The sequence below is a fragment of the Cydia pomonella genome, chromosome 6, assembly GCF_033807575.1.
Source record: "Cydia pomonella isolate Wapato2018A chromosome 6, ilCydPomo1, whole genome shotgun sequence".
In the NCBI taxonomy this organism is placed as follows: Eukaryota; Metazoa; Arthropoda; class Insecta; order Lepidoptera; family Tortricidae; genus Cydia; species Cydia pomonella.
In genome coordinates, this window is record NC_084708.1 from 11,947,206 (window position 1) to 11,965,898 (window position 18,693).

General features: G+C 36.2%; 2 protein-coding genes across 2 annotated transcripts; both read left to right on the forward strand.

Moving 5' to 3' along the window:
* Positions 1 to 1,344: 1,344 nt before the first annotated feature.
* On the forward strand, positions 1,345 to 10,538 carry LOC133518964 (uncharacterized). Its single transcript, XM_061852789.1, has 13 exons — positions 1,345 to 1,551; positions 3,672 to 3,904; positions 4,659 to 4,836; positions 5,792 to 5,946; positions 6,029 to 6,327; positions 6,477 to 6,733; positions 7,005 to 7,203; positions 7,624 to 7,899; positions 7,979 to 8,173; positions 8,520 to 8,672; positions 8,926 to 9,154; positions 9,494 to 9,684; positions 9,983 to 10,538. The coding sequence occupies exons 2-13, from the start codon at positions 3,678 to 3,680 to the stop codon at positions 10,123 to 10,125; spliced, it is 2,502 nt and encodes an 833-aa protein (XP_061708773.1). The 5' UTR covers positions 1,345 to 1,551; positions 3,672 to 3,677; the 3' UTR covers positions 10,126 to 10,538.
* Positions 10,539 to 10,668: 130 nt separating this feature from the next.
* LOC133518965 (uncharacterized) lies at positions 10,669 to 18,427 on the forward strand. The gene is made up of 12 exons (XM_061852790.1): positions 10,669 to 12,441; positions 12,670 to 12,838; positions 13,194 to 13,345; positions 13,701 to 13,930; positions 14,951 to 15,201; positions 15,418 to 15,622; positions 15,704 to 15,958; positions 16,083 to 16,277; positions 16,616 to 16,765; positions 17,138 to 17,357; positions 17,751 to 17,929; positions 18,280 to 18,427. Exons 1-12 carry the CDS (start codon positions 12,200 to 12,202, stop codon positions 18,411 to 18,413), a joined length of 2,382 nt encoding a protein of 793 aa, XP_061708774.1. The 5' UTR covers positions 10,669 to 12,199; the 3' UTR covers positions 18,414 to 18,427.
* The last annotated feature ends 266 nt before the right edge of the window (positions 18,428 to 18,693 follow it).

The following is an 18,693-nucleotide window of genomic DNA, read 5'->3' on the forward strand; positions in this document are numbered from 1 at the left end:
GCTTAAAGTATAGTAAATTGTTAACCAAGGGATGAAACGGTACCTTTCACCCGAGTTAAACAAATAGGCAAATTTGCATAATCAGTACCTAATTAAAGTAAGTCTTTTTACTATGAAGGGGAAACTTTTTGCGATAACTCAAAATCAGCTAAAATGATCATGTCCGCTATAGTTTTCATTTAATGTATTTCTTAAGCTCTACTTCCACGATTTTTTTCATATTTTTTGGAGTTATGGTTCAAAAGTTAGAGGGGGGGACACATTTATTTTCCTTTCGGAGCGATTATCTCCGAATATATTCACTTTATCAAAAAATGTTTGTTGAAGACCCCTATTAGTTTTGAAATACCTTTCCAACGATACCCCACATTGTAGGGTTGAAGCAAAAAAAAAAATTCACCCCCAATTTACGTGTAGGGGAGGTACCGTAAAAAAAATTAAATTTTTAGATTTTATTGTACGACTTTGTCGGCTTTATTGATTTATATATCCATGCCAAATTTCAGCTTTCTAGCACTAACGACCACGGAGCAAAGCCTCGGACAGACAGACAGACAGACAGACAGACGGACATGGCGAAACTATAAGGGTTCCTAGTTGACTATGGAACCCTAAAAATAAAGACGACGGACATGACGAAACTATGGGTCCTGTGGTTAGAAACTAGGAACCCTTAAAATGATGTACGGCTTTTCGTGTTTTATTCACAAATAGTCTTGAGAAATTTTAAGATTCTTACTGTGCAAATTACAAAGATGCACAGTAAGAATCTTAAAATATCATATCTAGTTTCAGTAGTTTTAGCACTGCGTTGACTGATGATTGCTATTCTTCAGTCAGGACTAATTAAGACGAAAGTGGAGGACCCGCGTGAAATTACCTTTTCATACAAACGTAGTCCTCATTTTCCTCTGTGGATATTAACATTACTGAAAATATTTGGACACAATTTGTTGTATATCAACCACGGCTGGCCCTACGTTGATTTTTTTCGAGCATTTAATTATTATATGAGTAAGGAGCATTTATGTGCATGAAATCTGTTTTTCGTTCCTACCTTTTACAATATTCACAAGTTTTAATATACCTACATCAAATTATGTACAAACATTTTCAATATCCAGAGAGAAAAATGGGGACTACGTTTTTATGGAAAAGCGACCGTCTCCTTTCCTCTTAACTTTATTATGTTTAGATACATTCTAAAATATTCCATAGAAAGAAATAGATGTAAAGAATTGTTTTCCCTGACGGATTAAGCTAAACTTCATACTCCCACAACAATGTGCGACAAATTTATCTAGACCTGATTTCCATTATCTTATCTTACACTTGATACCCTTTATTTTTACAGTCGACCTAGCATACGGCGTTGGTCGCACCTTGCGCTGATAAAGTCATTCTGCCATTGCTTTTGACGTTGGTCACATATTGTATTATTTATTTCTTAATTAATTTTTTTGCACATGGTGATGTGAAGTGATCTTGAAAAGTTATAGAACGTTATTTAATGTGAAGTGATAAGCTCGCTTTGGATTACTGCAACAACAGGTATCACCTATATATAATATATAGCTTACAGTAACAGCTTTAATATAAAACTGTGTTTGTTAAAATTACAATTGTATACATTATTTAGATAGAAGTGTTAACTATGTAGGTGTTAACGGTGAATAACAAAACTGACATGACTCATGACTTTGTTATTTTAGTTCGCAATATAAACGAATCAACATCAGACACTTTGTTTTAAAAATATTTATTCAATCAATGGATTCAAAAGCTAAATAGAACGCGTTTACTATAACGGTTCTGAAGCCTGTAGCCTACAAATTGTTATCATAACTGGAGCAAGCAAATATCATAACTTGGGCAATCGTTTGTAATCTCTATTCGAATATAGATACGCCGTTTTGTTTAGATATTATTTTGTACTTAAGTATACCAAAATTGTGTACTGCTCTACTTACTGATTTTGCATATAAAAATATCTAACAAACACACTCTGACCGACAAAACGGAGCCTCAACCAAAGGTAGAACGTAGATTTTGTTCTTCAAAATTATAGGCAGTTATTTATACCATATAATGATTCCCTAGAAGAAAATGAATAAAATGCATATAAGTAGCATGAAACAATCAAAGGAAGTGTCTGGAGACAGCCTAAAAATTTACAACACTAAGCTCAAAACTGTAAAATAAACTAAACTGTGTAGGTATAACCTTAATATCATCTATTATCTACCAAATTATGTCATTTCAATACCTGTACCTACAGGATCCATTAAATCGGTATGGGGTTTTATCGCTATAAAATGAATTATTGCTTCAACTACTTATTGCGGTGGTAAAAATATTTAAACCAACCTTACTCTAGCATAAAATAAACTCGAATGTCAAAATTACAAATATTTTGACACTAATGTTAAAACAATTCAAGTGTAAAAGTTACACGATGTAACATCCGCGACCGCTCCCCGTTACTGATAACATGTATAATCGCAGATGCCGAATAGAGTTCGTCATCGATTTTCTTTATCGAAAACCTCATGACTACATTTTCATTTCCGCGAATTCAGAACAAAAGACAAACATTGTACTCGTAAATGCATTTGCGGATATTAAAATCGATTCTGAACAAAACGATTCCACTTTGTTTTTGACAGCTTCAGGTATGCAACTGCTATAACAGTGTTACATTAATTACATGATCAACAACTTGCGAAATTAGTTATTATGTTCGAATTAACTTTCTGTGGGCATTCATAGCAATTCGTTAGTTCAGCGCGATTCATAAAATTGGTAAAATAGTAGGTATGTCAAGAACTTAGAATAAATTTAAAAGGGGAAAAATTATTGCCTTGCGTAGGACTTGAACTCACGGCCTCTACCATCTTTATCATCTAGCCAATTTTGCAATTTTGAGGTCTTGGTGGCTCAGATGGCAGAGCGCTGGAGTAGCGATCCAGAGTCCGTGAGTTCCAGACTCACCCAAAGCAGTAATTTTTCCACTTTTAAATTTATTCTAAGCTTAATAGCATCGTTCGTAGACGTTTCTGCTTGTTAAAAATTAATTTATGTCTAGAACTGTTCTAAAAACAAGTCGAAATTGCCTTCAATTCAGTTAACGAAGTATTAAGCAAGTCAATGTCAAACCTACTTTTGACAAGCTTTTATTTAACTTGCCCTGTTAGTATGTAAAGCTGGCCATACACACTAGGGTATGCCTGCGCAGTTTTGCCTGTACAGTTCAACTGCACAGGCGTAGCTGTATCGGAAACTGCACAGCCGAATGCCACACACGCTCCGTTTTACCTGTGCAGTTGGTAAAACTGCGCAGGCATACCCTAGTGTGTATGGCCAGCTAAGTTTATTAGTTAGTGTATTAAATAGTATAGTATGGGTTGTGGGTCAAATTTCGGAAGCTAAATTTGGAGCTGAAAATTTGCATACATATGTAAGTCGGGTGACAATGCAATATTATTATTATTATGGGGACAGAAATGGGGTCATACAAACTCTGTGATGAAACAACGCAACGTGTTTGGGGTTATGAGACTTGTTATTAACTAATACTCATGGAGACTCAGGCAACTGCCTGTGGAAAGAAAAGTACAGTCATCGATACATTTTTGCCAAAAGCTTATTTAGTCCTATCGATATTCACACAGATCAAGATGTGGTGGTTAGTCCTGGCGGTCGCCATCAGCAGCGCCCACGGGCAGCTCACGGCGCAGACCAGCGTGGCTCCAGAACTCAGGGAGTGCTACACCGACCCCGCCCTCAACCGAAACAACCTGCCCCCTGCCACCATCAGTGTGCTCGTTGATATCATACAGAAGATAGAAGACCACCCTAATGTTAACATGGACCTCAGGCAGATTGCGACTACATTACTACATACGTAAGTTTTTTTTGATTATTTTTATTAACTTCATCCATCACGCGATGCTTGAGAGAAGATACGTAACATAGAAAACGTCAAAAGTCAAACATCAAAAGTATAACTATTAACTACGCGTCAAAAATATGTATACAATTATACATTCCTTTTGCTACCTAAGCTTAAAAAAGATATAAGTACTTAGGTATTTATGGGTAAAAGCATCACTTAGAGTTTGGCAGATACTTTTGAGCGAGAACTATATATTTGTTATACACTTTACAAACACTCTTAGGAGGTCTGGGCGCGTAGCCAAGGTGCTAATGTTTAACACTCCGTAGCGAACGACACGCAACTTTCACTGTAGAACTAATATGAAGGGTGATAGAGAGATATACCTACGCTACGCCAGAGCGTTAACGATTGGCACGTTGGCTACGCAGTTAGGAGGCCTAGCCAAGATGAAAATCGTTAGCAGAAGACGAAACGAAACGCAAATTTCACTCTATCACTCTTCCATATTAATGCGATACGATAGTCGTGTTGGCTAGGCCCCCAGATATTTTTGGCGAGTTAATCAATTTTTTACTGTTATGTATGTTTCATTAAGTTAAAAATTGAGGTAATCAATTTTTTACTGTTAATGAATTTGTTACTGTTATAGGTATTGATGTTGACTGTACCTATTTATTTTAATCAGAAAATCACGGCTTTGACAAAAGTGATATCAATCTACCTACTTAAAAAATAACTCAACACTTTTATTAATTTACAGGTACAGACAAGACGGTACAGAATATCATCAGCCGGACTCAAATTTACTGAATTCCGCCAACATTTTGCCGTGGGCGGCTACTTTCCATTCCTTTTATCGTCATAAGTTACTTTTAACGAGATTGATTCCTAACAATCTCCAAGTATTTGAAAATACTACCCTGTCGTCATCACTAAAGGTAATTATGAGCTTAATTAAAATTACCTAAACACACACAACTAAAAATGCTTTCGAATCTTTAGCAGGAATATCGGGTATTCTGGCCAGTTACAGGCTTACTAGAGAGTGGACCAGCTAAACTCTAATAAACTCTAAGAGGCCGTTATCGATTTTAGTCGCAAAAATATCAAATTGATAGATTTAGTCGATAAAATTGTACACCTTTTGTTAACAATATATTAGAAATAACAAGTACTGGTTTCTATTAGCACTTCTTGTTATCTTTCATTAAAAAAAAAACAGAGTCACTTAATTAGTAAAGCTCTTATTTGTAAATTTCGTAAAATTTGGGCTGCTAAAAATTGTAATTTTGTATTACACATATCCCGTACTTCAACTTTAATAAACTACATTTTTGTTATTATAAATTTGAAGTAGTGTAAATGAAAGTTAGACTATATCAATTTTCTCCAGAAATTACTTCAAAACAAGTGACAATTTCTCTGAAAATCGACTTAATTTCAACGTAATTTTTGATACTTCAACAATCTAAAACATTTGCTGAAACTGTTCTTATACATTATTTTGTATAATTTACCACTATAATTGTTTGATGATTTTTTTATAAAACTGTCCCTTCTCGTCACATATTACTGGGGACGCGCGCTTGCGGCCTCATTATTAAAAGGCAAAATGAGAAGACGTGTAATCGTTACAGGGCTCTTAACGAACTTAATTAATAAAACCTACTCCAGATTACACAATAACAGTGGCCGAAATCGGTCAGGAGAATCATCATCATCAACTTAATTTATTGCAATTTATGGCTCGATTCCTATCATAGCGTTTCCCTAAAATTCGAGATTCATATTTAACTTGTGTTGATGCCCATACTATATAGACTCCTTAATCTTTTTACAACATGACCACCATCCTACTCCTTGGTTATCTACTATTAACTAATTTATTTTCAGTGCGCCATTCATGCCATGCTCTCGACAACTGTGGATGCAAGACTTCATGGAAACGGGAATTGCAATGAATTCTCACAGTACCGTGCTCTGAGGACAGCACGACAGGTTTCCGAAGACATCGACGCAGACGTCGAAATTATAGACCCTGCCTTACTGTATGTGTAAATATTAACTATTAATGAGTAATTTAAATTCTGCTGTTCCACAATCTAATTATGATTTATTTTGTTTTCATAGAAATACTAAGAATAAGATTGGCCAAATGAGACATTACAATCCAAAGAACGATGTTGAGTATAACGATTTTAGCGGCACCAAATCCGAACGTCAACTACTCGGAGAAAGCTTGTGCCCCATACTGAATGGTGTAGTTAAGACTACCTGGGGAGAAGTTTCTGCTGGAAACCTGGTAGCAGGAATTGCCGCTGGTTCGGAGGCCCAACGTGTTCCGACCCAAGAGTTATCAAAGGGTTCAGTCCTTAACTACCCGAATGCCCAACAGACTGTTTCATCGATATACGCGGCAACATTATCAGGTATGTTACCTCTAAATGAGCACATCCAAGTCTACCGCTAGTACAGACATATTGTGTTAATATTATGCTTGAAAAACATGAATTTTTGGTTATTTTCAACCATTCTTGTTTCGACCATGGATTAACAAGCGTTAAATGTATGTTGACAGGCGACTTAGCTGAAGCAGTTTTGATCCAAGGAACCGAGAGAGGAAGTGCCTCAATTTCCGTTGGAGCAACTGGTTACTGGAACAGTACGCAGGCGCCCAAATACTACATGCTGCGCTCTCGTCTAAACATCGAAATGACGGACCCCGAAATCCGTGGCGACATAGACGGTTTTATTTTGGGCCTTAATTTAAATACGCACCTCGGAACATTCAGCTCTTTGAAACTGTCACAATTAATCGACATGTACTACTCAAGTGTAAGAATGTGTATCAAGTTTCTACTTAGTATTAGTTAGTCCTTGTATAACTTGTGGTAACTTTATCCAATCTTTAAGTTGGGGTAAGAGGAACATAGTTTTGCAGGGGTTAAGAAAACGATAACGCTATCTTTTTATAACGCCTACCGATTCCACTTATCAAACCTGACCTTATGCTTCTTTTCATCTAAAAAACGAGGGCTGAGCGGTCAAACCCGATAAGTCTAGATATTTTTGAAGAACTCCACACAAAATTCTTATCTGTTTACAGAACGGAGTCTTCAATCATGACTTTAGGGCATGCAACCGTCGATCACTAATGCAGCAGTACATCACAGCAGAAAACTTAGTACCGGAAACATACACGTTCGCAGCGGCTTTAGATACACAAATGCCTTTGAGAGGAACTATTACTGGTGGATTCGACGATTTGGTCAACAGCGCCGTTACTAACTTCCAGAGTTATGCCTGTAAGTCTCCAAAGTTAATAATTACATTTCATATAAATTAACGTATAATTCGATTGCTTATATGTACTGCTCGTTTAGTCATATTTTCATATATTTAATTTCTGCTGTTTAATAAACTTTACTCTTAAACCAGAGGTTCTCAAAGTACAATAACCCCCAGAGGTTCGCCAGCGATCGTAAAGGGGTCCGCGACAAGTACCAATAACTAGACTTTCTTAACTACAAATTATTATGGTGCTTTTTTTGTCATGTGGTTCGCAGATATCTGAATAATTCATTATTAGGAGTACGCGTCGCAAAAAGCTTGAGAAAACCTTTTGGTCCCTTTATAGTCACATTGATTCCAGTCTACTTTGACACCCGTAGTAGTTATTTTTTAAGTGGGATAAAGAGAGTACTAATGCTTTTATAATTTTACAGCTTCTACCATGAATGATCTTAACTGTGCTAGCACCGATACCGTTGCATCAAGCCATAATTATCGTCTAAAGACAAACCTTTACCTGGTACTCGATGCCGCTTGGCAGTATGAGGTCATCTACCCGGCAGTGTCTTATCTCTTGGACTCTATAGAAGTCGGCAAATTTGGCTCCAGTGTGACACTACTGAATGCCTTTGACGGCCAAGTTGTGATCAACACGACTTGGTCTTTGGCAGACTTCCATTCTGAGTACACTCTTGCCAAACACCAATCAAGTATGTATTAACTAATTACATTGCATTTTGTAACATAGGTAATTGTCAGAGCCAATTGTAACTATACCATATTTCACAGTGTTCACAGGGGTAAACTTGCAGAATACATTCACAAATATCCGTACATATATGCAAGACAAAATGGAAAATGAAACTCTGCACAATTACGTTGGCGGCAACTCGTCGGTGCTTCTGTTCTTGTTAAACAGCGGGAACCTGCAGAATAATGACTTAATTTGGGAGCAAGCACGTATTTTGAACGAAACTGTGCCTGGTAAGACTTTTAGAAAAGCCAAAATGTTAACTAGTAAATATACCTAATAGTATAAAGTGTAATACTGTGGCCCTAATAAAAATGGGTACAAATCTCGCACCTCAGTTGTAAAAGAACACAAGTATTATATGGAACTACCACCCTTTTTTACCGGTGCTACCTGAGACTTGTATCCCTTTTCACAAGATCCACAGCTATAGTATCTAATATCGCTTTTATGTTGTTTTCGTCCGGCTACATTTTATTCTGTTACACTTGTCCCTATAAGAAGATAGTCTAGACTATAATTTAATAATAAATGAAGGAATCCTTATGATTTTTATGTTGACGTTATTTTAATTTTCAGACTTGAGGATTCTATTTGCAACTTCGACAAATCAAATCGATAATCTGTGGAACTTGGTCCGCGATATGCATGAAGATATCCATACAATTTCCTTAACAACCACCGTTAATCACATAGAAGCTTTTGCTCCCACGCTAAATCGTATTCGACAAGGTAAATGTGTTTGCTTATCCTATACTATCGTTTATTTGTATAGAATTATAGATAGTGTGGTACTACTTGCATTGAAGATTGTTTTGAAATGTATCATTTAAAAGTTATAACTATTTTTTATATTTAAACACGGGTCCTTCAATAGTTCAATTCCCATGGAAGCCGTATTAGACATAATTGATATACAATATTAATGTTGTTTTAGCATACATTAAGTAGAAACTAGTGATTTTCGTTACACATAATGTTTCAGTCGGAAGAAGAATAATCAATCCCCTCTGCGGAGCAAGATTCCCCAACGGCGTCAACTCCGGAAGCAGAAACTTCGACGATTATGTGGAGCCTGGCTACATCAACTACTACTCCATCCATCCCAACTATTTCTACACCGATGACGAGAACAGGAGGATCCGCATTGCCCGAACAGGGGCCGGCGTGGGCAGCCTTGTTATTTGCCACTCACGGACTGTTACTCAACCAAGGCAAGTGACTCTAATCTTTTCTATTAAATTTCGGCAGAGGCATTTGATTTTTTTAAATGTGTGCTTATTGTTTGTTTATACAACTTTGCTTGATAATCTTGATATAATTATATTAGCCAGGGAAAGTAAATGTAACTACACTGGCAACATAAAATGTACAAAATAACACAGCCGACCGTTGTATCATTTTCCATTCTAGTGCATTTGACTATGTTGTCTATATTAAATATTCGCTTTATAAACCTTCGGTGTTTTGTAATTTTTAATATGAACAATGCCTATTATAAAACATACATGGTATATATGATTAATCCATAATGTCCATGCGTATTATTTCAGACAAAATGGCACAGCGTTGGGTCTAGATGAGAACGCAATCACGTGCCAAACCATCGCCAACACCGGCAACGTGGAGATCAGCATGCGCAACCTTTGCGACGGCTACTTCACCATCAACTCCTGCCCGCTCCTCTACGTCTCCGTGCAGTCCACCACCACCAGCGTTTCTACCTTCAGTGCCACTTGCACAGGTAACTTGGCGGAATTCCATTTAGTGCATTCAAATGTTTCAATACAGTATACAGTTGTACCTAAAACGTGTATTTTACGAAGTTTATGAAATATTCTATTCGTTACATTTATAACCTTTCGAAGACCTTTCGTGTTGGTATTTTCTAACGATTATTTATGAATGTATGTATTTCCTTACGAAATGAAAATTCTGGTTCAACTAATTGAACTAACTAACCCTCAATCCTGAAACTCAATCCCTGGTGAAAATTTAAATAAAATACTAATAGCTATTAATAAATGTTTTTCGTTTCACAGAAGCTGCGTGTAGATTCCCGTACAACGTGAGGTATTCCGTGCAGATCGAAAGCTTCGGCTGCTACAGCAGCTCGAACAGCATCGCCGCAAGCCTCGTAATGGTCATCTCTGCCCTCATCATCAATTTATTCCGATTGTCTTAGATTGAACAAACATTTGTATGCGTATTAGCTTTATTTAATGCATTTTGGCTACCATGTTGTTTAGATACTAGATTAAGTGATTTTAAGTTTATATTAGTCATCTTAGTTACCAAGCTGCCATATTTGTTTGCTTTGCAACAAGGATTCGCAATTTTCGAACTAGTCGTTTGACTACTAACTCCCATCCCACCTAAGAGTTGTATTTGTAATAATATTTATAATGTAGATTGAGACGTCTGAACTGTAATAAATAATATAATAAGTTGTTTGTTAGAAAAAAATATTAATAAGGATCATTTACTTCAACAGGGTAGCAAATCGTGTGAATAAAATAAAATAATAGCTGATGTAAAATGTTACTTATGCCATATAAACCTATGTTTTTATACAAAAAATAAATATTTTTTAGGAAATTTACAGTTTTTTGTCCCTTGTGGAATTCAAATCGCTTCAATAATTCTGAAAGTTCCTAAATAATCTGTTGATTAACCCATATTGCCCGTATATTTTAATTTATTATAATATAGGTGGCAAACGAGCAGACGAATCGCCTAATAGCAAGTGTCAGATTTTGTGATTTTGGTATTAAGAAAAGATGATAGGGGAGATATGTTCTAAGAGTGGATTTAGTGATACACTATGGAAAATATTTTAAGGGGTTCGCTTGTTTTTTTTTTGATAAGATTTAGGAGCGAAACTTAATTTCCGTACAATTTCTTAAAAACTCCTAACTTTTATAATAATAATAAAATCGGGAAAAAGCAAAAGAATAGGTTGCCTAAAAATATTTTCTATAGCTACTACGTTTCTTTGGAGAAGCAGTCGTTTACCAGCGTCATAAACGCACTTGCAACCCATCTGGTTCTGTAATTTTTTATTTTTAAAAATATACATTTCACATATTGTGACGTATATCACTATATGAAAAGGACATACGAAAAACAATTTTTGGACGCATATGGTCAAGCTTAATACCCTCATAAGAGGTAAATTAAGTGAGTACATAAACACGGTTGTGACTTGGTTGTGACGATGTCCCTCAGTCAGTACTGTCAGTAGGCATTTTGGCGGCCAACTCCACTATTTTGATTTATACCGGGTGTTTTCTGTAAGACGAGCATATAATTAAACCATATATTGTACTCCTAAAACGATATAACTTTTGAGTAACAACTTTTAAAAATTATGAAATCTTTAGACTTTAAATTTTTCATACAAATTTAATATTATTTTCAATGTACGCTGACATCAGTGTGTTTGACGTTGCTTGTCACGCTTTAAACATAACAAAATTCGCAATACATTGCGTCTTAGAATTACGTTCAGGAGTACAGCCTGCAGTTTCATTTATTGCTCCTGTTACGGGAAAAACCCGGTATAATAATTTGAACATAGCCTAAGTTACTCCCATGACTACGACAAACCTACATTAAAATCCACCAGTGACACGGCTGTAGAGCGTGGCAAAGAATTGGATGGGTACACATCATTGTCATAAATGGTACGGAATCCTCCATGGGCGAGTCTGACTCGCACATGGCCGCTTTTTTTTTCTATCGAGCGAAAGTCCAGAAATCAGATTTCGAATCGATGAAATTACTAGAAAACGGCCTCATTGAATTGGTAATTGAATTTTAGATAACCGTATTGTGATCTAAAAAAGCGATACGATTTTTCAAAACTCTGCTAGCTAAACCTACTCGTACTCGTACTGCACCTTGACCTTATTATCTGTGCAAGTAAGGACCTTATGTTAGCTTCTATGTGCCTGAAGTAAGCAAATTTCTACGAGTGCATCAATTCTTCGTTATAACACGTTAAGTAGGGCACACGCTTTACGTGAATTGATTACAATGTAACGTGTATTTTGAATACTATGTTTGGTGGACCTAATAGGGAGTTAAAGCGGCTATCTGTTTTATCAACCTACTCACCTATGTAGATAAGATTGTTTCACTCGAAACCAAACAGTGATAGCAGTGTCCCTTAGTCATACATAGACAATAGCTTCCTACGAAATGAAATAATTACTTCGTTACATAATTTTAGTGTTTTAGTATATAAATTAGACGAAATGAATAAAACTGTGTTAATAACAATACTTCTGTTTGGTTGTGTGGTAAAATCACTCGCTCAGACTGCAGGCAAAACGCTGTCGCCCTTTTTGAGGGATTGTTTTAGTGAACCTAATTTATTGGATAGAAATAACTTACCACCAATGACATTAACAGTGTTGCTAGACATAATAAGGAAAATTGAAGACCATCCTAATGCCGTTGGAGATATACGGCAAATCTCCACTGCCATTGTGCATATGTTAGTGTTTCTCCTTAAAACTATGTACTTACCTTAAAAGATTGTGTTTTGTCTAAACAAGTGATACATTACGAGTATGAGCAATCAAATTGAGCTAACAATACTTAACTCAGTTTCACTTCAGTCACTTTCTGTTTATGAGATTGAAATTATTAAAAGTATTTTGAGAATAATGAAAATATGGTTCACAGTATTTTTATTTAATAATATATTTATTAAGTTTTTCAGGTTTCGACAAGATGGAATAGTATATGATCCAACAGCGATAGTGCAACAGTTCGTAGTACCATACAGTGCTACTGGATTTCCAATATATAAAAACATGCTGTTGTTAAATAAACTTTTGCCAGGGAACCAATTTAATTTGCCTACAGACAGTCTAACGCCTGAAGAAAAGGTAACATCAATATTTGTTTGACAATGCAAAGATGCAAAATGCAGAAATAAACGTTGGTCGCAGTTTCTGGCAGAGAACAATCAAGGCTAGGCCAATTAATTTAAACCAAAAATTCTTAAATTTTTACTTAATAATAAGTTTTACCGCAGCATTTTAGTTGCTCGTCTATTATTTATTGTTTATACAACTTTTTTCACACAACATGCCTACACTGCGATTACTATCATTTTACTGTTCTTAACTACTTATATCTCTTTTATCATTAATTAAAGATTAGGTTGCTCCTTAGATATACCGATAGCATATGCATTTTGACTTATAAAAGTGTCTTATACAATGTTTATTGTATTTTCAGTGTGCACTTCATTTCATGGTGTCATCCAGCATATTACTGAACGCGAGAGGCGACGAAGAATGGACGTGCAACAGCATATCGCTGCCCAGCAACCGCAGCGGGCGCCCGGCGGCCTACCGGGAAGCTGACGATATCGAGATCATTGATGTGAAGTGAGTGAGTTAATTATATCGGACTACTGAACTCAAAACACCAGTGATACATCGATTTTGCAACGCAAATTTGAGGATAGTTACAGAACATCCATGTGCTTTAATATTTAATAGATCGTACCAAAATCCAATAGATACTTTTAGTCCTTAGGATTTCATTTCACAGTAATGGCTCTATTAAATTCATGTCGAATCTTTACAAATAATTTATTCTTTTCATCTTGACAATGTATGTATGCATGCAGTTACCAAATACTTGTACTAAACTATTTTCTGGATAACATTTTGAATAGGCAACATATATTAACGGTAACACAATGTAACTGCTTATCAATACATTTAAAAACCTTTTCAGTGGCATCAAGGATCACTTCGGCCGTCAAATTTTAGGAACAACCAATTGCCCAATAGAGACTGGCGTAGTATCTACCCCGTGGGGTGATGTATCCATGGGCCCGGTGATAGCAGGTATTTCTGCAGGGTTGGAGGAACAGAACGTGCTGGTGTCTGACCTGGTCACCCTGAAGTCGGGGTTCACTGACAGCTCGATTGTCGTTAACAATAGATATGCGGCTACAGTCGCAGGTAAGTTTTGAAGTAATTGAGTACTTATTTATAAGAAGAGAAATTAACTATCACAAAATACAATGATGAAATACCTATGGGATCATAAAATAATTACTATTTAATCTAGGTACTAGACAAAAATCTAAAAAAAAGCGGCCAAGTGTGAGTCGGACTCGCCCATGAAGGGTTCCGTACCATTTATGACGTATTAAAAAAACTACTTACTAGATCTCATTCAAACCAATTTTCGGTGGAAGTTTGCATGGTAATGTATATCTTATATTTTTTTTAGTTTTATCATTCTGTTAATTTAGAAGTTACAGGGGGGGGGGGGCACATTTTATCACTTTGGAAGTGTCGCTCGCGCAAACTGTTCAGTTTAGAAAAAAATGATATTAGACACCTCAATATCATTTTTGAAGACCTATCCATAGATACCCCACACGTATGGGTTTGATGAAAAAAAATTTTTTTTAATTCTATGACGTATTAAAAAAAACTACACTAGATCTCGTTCAAACCAATTTTCGGTGGAAGTTTGCATGGTAATGTACATCATATTTTTTTTTAGTTTTATCATTCTCTTATTTTAGAAGTTACAGAGGGGGGGGGGGGGAGGGGAAACATTTTACCACTTTTGAAGTGTCTCTCGTGCAAACTATTCAGTTTAGAAAAAAATGATATTATTAGAAACCTCAATATCATCCTATTAATCCATATCAGACCTATCCATTGAAGACCTACCCATACCCCACACGTATGGGTTTGTACCAAGTTTGAACAGTATAGTTGTTATAATTTCGGAAAAAAGTGGCTGTCACATAATCGGACAGAACGACGGACATGACGAATCTATAAGGGTTCCGTTTTTTGCCATTTGGATACGGAACCCTAAAAAGTGCTGGTGAATACAATAATGAAGGCGGATACGGATAGTTATTTCCTAACTTTCTTATGGCATTAATTGTTCAAGAGTTACCTAAATTATTTTGGGCAATTAAAATTTAAATAAAAATATTTTTAAATCATTTTCTAAAGGAGACATTGCTGAGACTGCAATCAGACAAGGAATGACGCGGAATTCTATAACAGTGGGAGGTACTGGTGGCTGGAACAGTTCCTACGCCAACCAGCACTATTTCCATACCCGCACAACAGATCTGGAACTTACTGACGCTGAGATCCGAGGTGGTTTGGATGGACTCATCCTCAGCGAACTGGGACTGTCTAATGTGAACGTGTTTCCGGAGTTGAGGCTGTCTCAGTTAATAGACATGTATTATACATCGGTAAAATATAAATTTACTATGCTACTTCTCCTTACATACTCTAGTCATTAATACCTACCTAATATATCTATAGATACTTACTTTACAGCTACACCAATTGAACTATCTTCTTTCTTCGCTAGTTATCACCATATTATCAAGGTTTTGTGAATTTTGAAAATTATCGTATTCTAATACTTACCTACATAAGTAATCTGTATAATTTGTATATTTTAGAATGGAATTATGCACGAGCCTCGGTTCCGGGCATGTAATCGCATAGTGCTCATACCAGACATCGCTCCTTCTACGACCCTGATTGAGCGGAGCCTAGGTCCAGCAATTGCCTTATACCACGCTTCCTCACTCTCAGGGACCACCAACATAAGGGGCATAGAGCAGTTCGTTAACAATACTGTGACTGCTTTCCATTCGTACATACGTAAGCATGCTCACGCTCACTTTTTTAAAGCCTGATTCTAATTTAAAAGCATATTTTACAACCTATTTACGTATTTTGCAGCTCTCAACATGAACAGTGATCCTCTCTGCCCCGTATCTGTCAGCCAAATGATAAGACCAAAAGTGAATTTAATTTTGATAACTTCAGAAATAAACCGCAATTTGATATCTTATATAGTTGACAACATTGAAGTCAGCAAATACGGATCTAGTATTACTCTTCTTCAACCAGAAACTGGTGAAGTGATTATTAATAAAACCTTTTCGGCAGCAAAATTCTACACTGATTTCGCTCTAAGATACAGAGCACAGGTAGGTAAGTGAAATGCCTGGTTTACTTTGGAATTTGTTTTGTACATACTTCAATCTGAAAGAATATAATATTTGTTTCTGTTCATGAGAGCATCTACAATTTAATCGAGATTATATGCTATTTCCAGGTACCCTCGATGTAGTAAAGTCGTTAAATTCGATACAAGAATTGATGACAACTCAAGCAGCGTCAGAAATGTCTCTGCAATACTCTGGAGGAAATGCTACAGTAGCTCTCTTTCTCTCCGATACCATACCGCTCACGGGTAACGATTGGAATCAAGCTATGAACCAAATTATTTGGCTACGGCGCTTTGCCCCAGGTAATAATAATCTGAAAATCCCAATTTGTTCATATAAACATATAAAACCCATGAGATATTGACAACGCATAGTTACTACCTATGGTGCTTGTTAGGTTTTGTGTTTGAGATGGCCGAGTTAAAAGTACCCAATAAGTATTAAAATTTTAAATCAAAAGTTATATACGTATTACTTAGGTAAATGTGGTGTGCGTGTTGATTATAATTGTACTATATCATGTGGCGACCGGATATTAGTAATCAAGTACTCGTACTTTGTACGACTACAACGTCCCTAATGTGTTTATAAATAGTAAATTCACAATTATTAGCTCATATTTTTAGTTTGTTACTTGCAGACTTGCGTTTGGTCTTCGCATCATCATCGTCAGGAAGTGAGACCGTTGCTCCATTACTTCGTTCAAGAAGTGATTTTATACCAGTGACGTTGCCTTCGGCCAGAGAATCACCAGAAATTTTATCTAGTTTACTTGAAAACATTAGAAAGAGTATGTATTTTTTTTTTTGAGGATCTTTGAATACTACTTTATATTTATCTTTAATTATCACAATATTTAGTCTGTTTTGTTGTTGTTTTGTTAGTTATTGACCGAATTAGATATTTTTTTATTTAAAATCTTGAAGACCTATGACATTATTATCGCATATGCTCTCAGCATGCGTATTACGGATGGCTTTATCCACTTGACAAAAAAGTGTAACTTTAACACTACGCGGTTGAAAGAGACCACTGTTATTGGGCTCTCACTTAGATAAATACGACCTGCAATCCGTATAGATACTCGTAGCATTATAAATTAAAATCAGTTGTTGGTTAAATAAGCAGCAGAGTATCTCTAACAATTATTTTAAAAACATAGGTCAAAGAAGAATTGTAAACCCTCTATGCAGTACTGATTGGAATGACCGTAACTCTGGAACGATCGGATTTGAAGACTACGTGGACGCCAATGGCATTAATTTGTACAGAATACTACCCAATTACTTCTTTGTAAACAACCCTTTAAGATTGTTGAGAATTCAAACTCAAGATTCATCTACCCTATCGGTATGCTACTCTAGGACGGACTCTTTTCCAAGGTACGTGTGTAGAAGACACTTACAGATACTATAACTTATACCTCACGATGTGTCATTTCCGGAATTATTTTTTCTATACATATTTCTTCGATGGGAAGAACATTCAAAGGAACGGCACATTAGTAGGTTTCAAAAGTTCCCAAATCATTTTTTGACAATTTCAATCTTTCATCAGTCTAAAAAATTATAATGAACAGTCACTTTGTGGATTTTGTAAAAGTAAATGTATTCAATTACACGAAATAATAGGTTTTCTTTGTCAGTACCCGTGGAGCTCATAAGTTACGTCTTCCCTTGACTACGAAGGCCGATTTTTTACCATCTTTACTGTCCACTTACCGACTATAAAAGTAACTATACCATACATAACGATTGTATTTTTTTTATCTATAGGCGTAACCATACCACTGGTTCCGTGCCGGGGGATGTGATATGTCAATCGGCGACTGGTGCCAGCGCAGTGGAAATAAGCCTGGCAGAAGCATGCCACCAAGCGACCTCAGTGGAAAGTTGTCCACCGTTCTATTTGACAGTTGCGTCTGCAACAGTGCCTCTGACACCGCAGTGTAAAGGTAAATGATGTTCTGTCCATCAGTACATTCTGTACCACATGAACTCCGGTTCAGAGCCTGAGATACGTGCCAGTCTGTCACCTTCGCTAGCGTAGCCTAATAAAGCATGATGCTGAGCGTCGTGACAGCTGCCAAGCGTTATATTTAAAAGTTGCGTCTGCGGGAGTTAGTACCTCGCGGCATGTACTACCTATAGGTACTTAATAGTGCTTATCTTCTTATGATGTCTCCTTTTGTCCCTCTTATATATATTTTTTCCGGTCTTGCATTATTTTTTGACCGCTAAGTTTAGCCTGTGCGTTTCTTCTGCTAATATAATTTCGTAAAAAGAATATTTTCATTTGTTTTAGGTTCAGGATGTCGCTACCCAAATGATATCAAGTATTTGGTTGCTGCCCATGAACTTGGATGCTACAGTAATGCAAATAAAATTAATTTAGGTATATTTGTATTAATCTATGTGCTGGTACATACATCAATATAAAAAATAAACTAAAATTTTGACTATTTATGGGCACGGGGGGTCCCTGCTTGAAAGGTCTACCAGGAACGATGCTCGAAACCCAAAACTCAAATTGGTACCTAAAAATTATTTCAACTCTAGAGCATTCAAGTGTGACGACTAACTTTCTAAAATTAAACCGTTTTTAACCACTTCTGAACTGAAATGGTATATGTGTTTTGGGCGAGAGTGAGGCTGTTTGTATGGTGTTATAATTTTGACAGGAGCTTTTAATTTTTATTATTTTTATACTGTAATTTGA